Source organism: Rhagoletis zephyria, unplaced genomic scaffold (genome assembly GCF_001687245.7).
Source record: "Rhagoletis zephyria isolate East Lansing unplaced genomic scaffold, Rhagoletis_zephyria_1.1 Rzeph_scaffold_04062, whole genome shotgun sequence".
NCBI classification, from domain to species: domain Eukaryota; kingdom Metazoa; phylum Arthropoda; class Insecta; order Diptera; family Tephritidae; genus Rhagoletis; species Rhagoletis zephyria.
The window spans coordinates 45,251-54,306 of NW_016161145.1; the positions used below are offsets into that span (position 1 = coordinate 45,251).

Sequence of the window (9,056 nt, forward strand, 5' to 3'; positions counted from 1 at the left end):
TATGAGCAGATGATTTTATTGTTTTAAAGCTGTAAATCTTAATAAGCTCAGAATGACAAGACAGAGTAGGAAAAAAATGATGAAAATTAAGTCTGCATGATAGATGATAGGGCGGAAGAAAGTAGAAAGCGGGCATACATAACAACTTATGGTTGTAAATGTGTAAACGAGTTAGCGAAAAAGGTGGTAAATTTCTACTCGGATAGCTAAAGGAGGGCATTGGACTTCTTGGCTATCTCATCTGCCGATTCAAAAACGTCGCATCTCAACATATTTTCAATACATTTTCTTGAGGGCGTTTTTCAATCAAATTCTGAGATGGAGCGTTCTTTAAAAAAAAAAATTATGAGATAGGACGTTCTCGAGCCATTTTTTGAATAGAGAATTTCCGAATTTCGATCTTCCACTCTGCTGTCGGTCGATATGTTCTTTAAATATTTTATTCAAATTTTTTTTAGTTATTTTCTTTGTATCGGTTGCCTTTCCATTGCCATCGCGCGCAATCATATTTTTATGTAAATAAAGACACTTTAGCTGATATAAATGCTACCGCCAACAACTTTTTACGATCGAAAAAATTACCAAGCCACTGGCGGCTTCCACTGATGAGGTGGCGGCTTCTTAGTAGACGGCGCCAATAGATAAAAATCGTAGAATTTCAGACAAACCCAGCAAAAAAGGTAGAGAGACAACACGAATAATTCGCCACAATGCAAGATCACTATTTTTTCTTATTTTTTTTTGAGGTAATTGCGCATGCGCGCCTACGCACCGCCACCCACAACAGTGTGCAGGCTAGCCTGCCTACGACGACGGCGGTGACTCTGCATTTGCGCACTTAATCGCGCAAAGATACGCAGCGCCATCAATTTGTCGATAAGCCAGAAATTCAACGTTTCTGCAATTAAAGAAAATAATATTTAACTGCGTAAGAGGCGAATATATTTTATGCGCAGAAAATCAACGAATTAATGTAAAACAGTGGGGAAGTGAAAGCTTTGCCATTGAAAATAAAAAAAAAAAAATAAAAAATTGTGTGTGTGTAGTGAATATGTACATAGATATATATACGATAACACAAGTTTACCGAAATAAAAAAATCGTATGACTTGCGACATTTTTATATGAAATCTAATGTAAAATTTTCCGTTGAATTCGAATACGAAATCAGTGCTTAAGGAGGTAGAACGGGTTTTGAGTTATGACAAGTTCAATAAGCTTCGCTTATATAAAAAGAAATTTCGATATTGGCCAACCAGTATCTATATCAAAAAGGTCTCAAGATTCGGGAATTTGGCTATATGTGTTTAAAAAAACGATTCTCATTTTTTATATTTTGATTTCATTTTATGTTTCAGCAGAGAATTTTAATTAGGAAATAATGATCAGATGGCACAGGTCGCATTTCTTGTCGACTAGTGTAATGAGCATAAAAGTGAGGAAGCACACGTAGGCGGTCTACTCCAGCAGTCATGTATGTATGTAGTTGCATCGCTTGGCAGCAGTCGCCATAGGCACTCAAAAACAGAACGCGGCTGGTGCACGTGCATTGGCAATTGTTGTTGCTGTTGTTGCTAAAATGCATAATTTCCTGCCGCCAAGTGACTAACTGCATTGGCAAGCGGCTATGAAAACGCATAAATGCATATTAACGCATAAGCACACTTACAACAACAACAGATTATGTATTGTATTACATACAAACAAACATACATACATACAAACATACCTGCATACATACCTGCATTCATATGTGCCATACATTTGTATGATCAAGCGCACAGTGCCAGCTTTGGCTGCGTGCTTGGCATCGTTGATGTGCCAATCCACCAGTGAGTGGAAGAATGAAAATCAATTTTAGTAATAAAAATTCAACAAAAAATACGCGAGAATTCGAACAAATCGAAGCGTATGTTGCAGCAGCGGCTTAATTCAATGCGCGTAAAATACAATTGACGTTCGTACAAGCAGCGTAAGCGAGACAAGCTCGTAAAGATGATGATGAATTACAAACAAAGCAACAAATCAAGTGGAGTAGAGAGCTGAAAAAAATAGAAGTAACAACAAAGTGGGGTGCGAATGCGCAGGAGCAATTACTTTTTTTGAGGGGTGCATAATTATGACATAACTATAAATAATAATAGAAGAAAATAGGAAAATTATTTAAAACTATACAGGGTATCAATATGATGAAAAGTAACGGAACAAATGGTAAAGCGAAACTATACTTTATTTTATCAAAAACAAAAAAAAAAGCATTCAAAAATTTAAATTTCGCTTTAGTTTAACTCAAAATAGACCACCATACGACTCAAAAAGTTCAAATACATAAAAATTCATAAGCGCATTAAGCCGGCTCGGTTTCCATATGATAGAAAAAAGTTTGTACTTAACGCCCGCAGTTTGAAAGCATACTTCTAGAAGGCTTTGGTGTAGGCAGTTAAAATGGTTACAAACTTTTTTTCGCGAACCAGCCTAACGTACATCTGCATTTTCAATATTTTTTTTTTAATCAGTTGCATTTTTTGCCATATATGGAAGCCTTCTTCAAACTACATACTTGACACCAATTCACACCTCAACAGACGTCAATTAGACAGTTGAGAACATCCCGTCACGTAATGCAAATGCACTGCGAGACAGTAATCACTCAACAATATATTTGTACATACATATGTATGTATGTAAATGTTAATATAAACAAAAGTATGTATGTGTGCAATTATTACATGTATACATTTGTATAAAAACATACATTCGCGTGTATTTCCGCATGTCAATTAAAAAAAAAATAAAATATTGAAAATTTATAAAACTTTTTGTTTCTGCAGGAAATGCGCGCATAACAAAACGAAAAGTCAAATAAAATATAAAATGTTTTGTACTAAATATTTTCGCTGAAAACTGCATACATAAGTAGTACTATTAGTATGTATGTATGGACATCTATCTGCAGCTTTCCATACGTGTTTTTTTACAACCAAACATTTTTGCAAATTATGGCTGCCACCTTTTAGGGCATAAAATTACATATTAATAAGTAATATTGGAAAATATATGAGGTTGTAAATATGTGCTCAAATATGCTTAGCTTTTTCCTGTCAGGTGTTAACACCAATTTTTACAAATCCAAAATGTCTTCTGCCACTTGGGGGGAAAAAAATGAAAATTGGCTTAGCTAGAAAATGTCACAACACAAAGTAACACCTGTTAAATGTTGGCGCAATGTAGGCATATATGCGTCTACATATGTACATATGTATGTACTACATTTAGGGAAATATTTCCATTTGTTTGTTTGTATGTAGACATTGGCGACCTTAGTCGTGTATCTGCTTTTAATGCTTTTAAAGTAACTAAATAACCAAAGCAAAAAAAAAAAAACGACAGCCCTGAGCTTACCCCCAATTTCGGTCAGTTGGTTGCAGGTGTTTCGCCAATTCGAGTTAATGCTAGACGTTGTGGCGGCCTACGCCATATGTATATTTGGCCTAAAATTGAACATTAAAAATTTAAATGAAGTTATTCATATCTGCTTACTACTACGAAATACTTAGTAGGTGCCTCTGAACTTAAATATGGTTGCACTTAATAGCCTTGCTATCAAAACCATTAAATTTTTTCTTACATATCTACCATGCAATAACGACACAACTCAAAATTCAAAAAAAAAATGTCTCACGTGTCTAACATCAACATAGCAACTGAAATGGAAAAGTCGTGACTAATATTTTTTTTTAAAGGTTTTCATAAAATGATTTGGGAGTTGTAATTCTATGTCAATCAAAAACTGAATTTAGAATTTTTTATTAGTTACGACTTTTTGTATTTCAGCGACGATGCGTCTTTCGCGTTATCCATTTCTGTGTTCGCAATCGTATGCTGCGAATGCCGATTTATACTAAAGCCAGCCTTTCGACATAAGCTACTTTTCCATACGAACACAGATTTAATCCAGTCTGGAGAACATTCTGATATTTTAATTAGTCGAGGAATCAAATTTCTCACCGTTCGAAAAAATTTACTAAAAATTTTAAAAATATACATCGTTCTTGAGTTGATATTCCTCCAAAACTTAATGAAGAGAAACCAATTCCACTGGGACTAAATTCTGTAATATAAAGCGAAATATCTGCACGTATGTATGAATACTAGGGTGCTCCAAATATGCGTGTGAAAAAGTAAAGAACCCCTTAAGATGGTTCTACATCGTTTTTTTTCAAATGAAAAAATAGAGGTCGCTCAAAGCATTTAAAGTTTTTCAAGTACTTTATATGTGAAAAAAATTTAAATTTTTTCGTGGAAATGGTATGTAATTCTAGAAAATCACTATTTTTAAATCGGCAAACTCTGTTTCTCTTAAGGAGACTTCCAATACAATAGCCAATTGCCTATTTAACCATTTTTTAACAGATATTAAAGATTTTTGATGGGTCTCCCATTGCATTTTTTTTTTGGGTTTTTGGAAGACCAACATACAAGAAATAGTTCGTATTAAAAAAAAGCTAAGTAAATAAGTGCGTTTTATTATTGCAAGTCTCCTTATGAGAAGCAGAGCTTTCCGATCGAAAGGTATTGATTTTCAAAAATTCTATACCGTTTCTACGAAACAAATTTTTCTCCATATAGAATACATGGAAAATTTGGAGCGCTTTGAGGGACCTCTAAATACTTTTTGATTTAAAAAAAAAAAACGCGGTATATTTTTTTCGGTATAGAACCATCCTGGTAGTGAGAGCATTAAAATTCCGACTTTACTTATTGTGGAAGACCCTAATGCATGCACTTATGCGTATATATTCCTGCTATTCGGCCATTGCTAATAATCAGCTGTAAACATACCATGTATGTACATACACATCCGTACGTATATATATATGTATATTTAAGCCTGTGTGTCTATTTGTATTATACATACATATGCATCCGCGCAGCAACAGCATCAGCAGCAAGCCATTTTCATGTCAAAACAGCAATTATGTGGTTGAAGCGAAGCCAATATATCCGTAACTGACACGGCAAACATACAAACAAATATTCACAAAACCTTGTCCATGCAAACATTATTACATTATTACACTACGGATATGTAAATATGTATACTTACTTGCAACAAGCCGTAAAATTGAGATACATTCAAACAACATGTACGTACATTTTTTTGCGCGCGTGTGTGTGTGTATGCTAAAGAATAGGTACAGCCCACAATGTGGCGCCCGCCCAATCACTGTTTGTAAGCAACATACGCAAATACAAATATACAAACACTCTACTGACGACATAATACATATATCGACTCTATATACCTACGCACGAGTGGTGGTTTTGCCGACGGCTAAGCAAACTGCCCAGCCCATAAAAGCTGCTCAACGACACCGACCAGCTGGCCACAAAACCACAAAAGGCCATAATAAGCAAATGTGCGCCATCAGTCGATAAAACAAAAAAAAATATTTAGGTGTGCACTTGTTGTTATTGGCGATTATTTTACGCCAGCTTCCAAGCACACAGAGAACAGCACCCTGTAAAGCTGGTGGGCGTCCACCAAATAACCAATCAAGCGCTGCCCGTGCGCTGATTTTAATTTTTCGCTTTTTTAGTAATTTTCTTTTTGCTGTTTTTAATTTTTAACTTCATCACTTTTTTTTTGCCGCAGCGCCTATTAAAAGGCCACAAATTGCGCGTAAATGCCAACCGCTGACCGCCGAGCTGGTCGCCATGGAAAAGCAACGAAGCTGGGCCGAGTGCCGCCAAATTTTGCGGCTTGTCCGCCCCAGTGTGGTCGGTGTCGCCAAGTTTCGCGCCAAAGGTGTGGCATGCGGCTGGCTGCTAGTTGCGCTGCCGCCGCCACAATGACTGTGGCATGTGTGGCAGGCGGCAATTGTGTGTGCGGTGCTGCATTGCATTGCGTTGCGTTGCGTTGTGTCGCGCCTTGTGCGTAAAATCAATTAAAAAATCNAAATTTTTTTGTTTTTTTTTTGTTTGCTGCGTAATTTAATAAGTGTAACAGCAGCAACGAAGCACTGACGTTAATGTAATGCAAAACAAGTTTTTTTTACGATTATTGTAGATTGCGTGCGCGTGTGGGTGTGAATGCGTTTGTTGGGCTGCATGCAACAGCTGTTTTTAACGTTTGCTTGGCGTGGCGAAATTTTTACAATTTGATTGAAATTTTTGCGCAGATTGTTTCTGTGTGTTTGTTGGAGTTTTTTCATATGGGTTTGGCAGTTGCCGCGTCTGAAAATCTGTTATTTCTAAGAGAAAAATTTGAAAACATTTTAAATTGAAAATTTTATTGTCACGCTAATATAAATACCTACACACATACACACATACATATGCGAACATTTATAAATAAAGTACTTATTACCAGAAGTTAACAGTTTCCTAAATACCCCATTTACTTTACGCCTTCTAAACCCCTTTTCCAGAGCGTCAGCATTACTCTTTCAACGTTTAGTGTAGTAAGTAGAAGCGCAATTCAAATGTTGTCTCAATGTCTTGGCGCCCTAAAATTGCCATGTCGCACATTTTTTAATCGCCTTACGTCGCATTATATTTAATTGTAATCACCTGCACTCAGCCGTGTCGACAACATTAAAACCACCACCCACCCTTCCCAACAGCGGGCTACTGCCCCTCAAGTGTTGTTACATACAAGATTTTGTAACTCATACATATGTACAACCCCTTCCGCTAAGCCCCAGCAGTATTAACCTTTGCCCTTTTCGTTCTTTCTTTCCTCCGTCTGCTTGCAGTTATGGTGTCGACTTGAATGGAGCGCGTCGCAAGAATGCCACCCGCGAGACCACCTCAACGCTGAAGGCCTGGCTGAACGAACACAAAAAGAATCCATACCCCACTAAGGGGGAGAAAATCATGTTGGCAATAATTACGAAAATGACGTTGACGCAGGTGTCGACGTGGTTCGCGAATGCGAGAAGAAGACTGAAAAAGGAGAATAAAATGACGTGGGAGCCCAGAAATCGCGTCGATGACGACGATGCCAATATGGATGACGACGACCACAAGAGCACCGATGACAATGACTTGCTAGGTAAGAGCAAAACACTTTTACATATAATATTGTCTTTTTCATAATCTCCTACTGTCATTTCATTTAACTAACCGCTTTCGCTTCTTCTTCTTTTTTCTTTACTCTACCACTTACAGACGCCAAAGACTCTGGCCTCGGCTCAAACGACGACAAAGATCGCTCCAATCGGCTTGGCGATCTTGGTGATCGTCCCGGTGAGAGCAACAACAGCGAATGGTCTGGCTCGCGTCCCGGTTCCCCCAATGGCTCACCCGACCTTTACGATCGCCCCGGCGGCATGCCTGGCGGCGGTCATCCACTCTTCCATCCCGCCGCATTGCATCACCACTTCCGCCCACCAGCTGGTTCACCGCCCGACATCGCCGCCTACCACCACCATCAGCAGCAGCTGCTGCACCAACACCAACAAGCACAGCAAAACTCATTGCAGTCTGCGAGCGGTGTCGGCGGCGGCAGCACAAGCGCCAGCTTGGCAGTGAAACCGCGCATATGGTCGCTGGCGGACATGGCATCCAAAGATGGCAAAGATTCCTCGCCAAAAGACAGTCCACCCGGCAGTATGGGCTTAGCAGGCGCTAGCCTCGGCGAACTTCCTCCCACACACCCCGCCCTCTACGGCCATCCCGCGCAGCATGCCTCACCCGGTAAGATTCTTTCGCCTCTGGCGGCGCGCATACCAAACTATTCACCCTACGTGCGGCCCGACCTCTATCGCGGCTTTTATGGGCCCGCCGGCCTCACCGGTCCCTCTCAGGAATTTCTCGAGCATCAGCGCAATTTCGGCGCCAGTCTGGCTGCGCATAATGGACTCAGCATGAATCCGCTGCTGTGGAAGGCCGCCGTCGCTAGCGGCACGCCCTTCGCGCCACTCAGCCTCACCACAACGGGCAATCACCATGCGCCACACCATGTGCCGCCGCCATCGGGCGCTTCGCCGTCGGCCTCCAGCACCTCCTCCTCAATTGGTTGCGATGTGGTGCAGCCGCCCACATCGATGAGTCTAACACAGTCGCACCATATGGGTCCCATCTCGGGCCATTCGACCTCGTCGTCGAATTCCTCCAACTCGGGCAAGCTGTCGCCGGGCAAACCATGACAGTTGACGGTATCACCTACGCCGCCGGCAGCGGCAATCACCACTTCTGCAACAACAACAACAACGACAGCTAAGTTGTCCGGTGTTAATGCGTCGCTGTCGCAGTCGCAGTCGACGCCCACCTCGTCCACAATGCTGCTCGTTAGCACACCAACGTCTGCGCTCACGCACACACACACCCATACGCACACGCATACGCTGAGCCATGTGATACCGGCGGCAGCAGCGGCCGCAGCAGCAGCCGCCTCCTCGCCAATGTCGGCCTTTCGTTCGCTGATCGCCTTTCGCGAGCAACATCTGCAGCAGCAGGCGCCCAAAGTGACGCTGCGGCCGTAATTCGAGGCACAGGGCGCAAGTGAACGAAAGCGCGATGGTTTGCTGTTGCTGATTGAGTGGTAAGCAAGCAGGCAAGCGCGGCGATATGCAGGCAGTGCTGTGGGCGCATCAAAATTGAGAATTTGTACTATATCGGACAATAATTTACATGTGATTTGATAATTTTTAATTGTGCGCAAGCGGTGAGTACTCGTAGGTACGCACATACCGGCCCACTTGAAGACGTTTACACCAAAAAGTATTTGATTAGCCGTGAAATATTTCAGCGTAAATAAATATCTATTAAGTTAACAGGATTAGAGAAAATTTTCGGAGGCGCTTAGCCAGTGGCGGGCCTGGTCGAAATTTTTAACTTTCCTATTTTTCATAACATTGTAAATAAATAGCTGTGGGGTGAAGAAAGCGGCACATAAGCAAAATAAAGCAAAAAATACACAGAGAAAATCCAGAAAATCATACAAATACAACTTATGCAACAGAGCTTATAGAAAGTAACAGTTAGTGAAAGAAATTGTAAAAATGCAAGAAATAGGTGGATCGCGAATAAAAAAAAAATTGTAAAGCAAG

General features: G+C 40.5%; 1 protein-coding gene across 1 annotated transcript in view; it reads left to right on the plus strand.

Annotated features, from left to right (window-relative positions):
* mirr (iroquois-class homeodomain protein mirror) overlaps positions 1-8,168 on the plus strand; it is a gene marked incomplete at its 5' end in the record, with an annotated part of 41,988 nt that extends 33,820 nt beyond the window's left edge. Inside the window, 2 exons of the mRNA XM_017625484.1 lie at positions 6,759-7,057; positions 7,174-8,168. Coding sequence (XP_017480973.1) covers positions 6,759-7,057; positions 7,174-8,153 — 1,279 coding nt within the window. The remainder of the gene's footprint in view (positions 1-6,758; positions 7,058-7,173) is intronic.
* Positions 8,169-9,056: the final 888 nt, after the last annotated feature.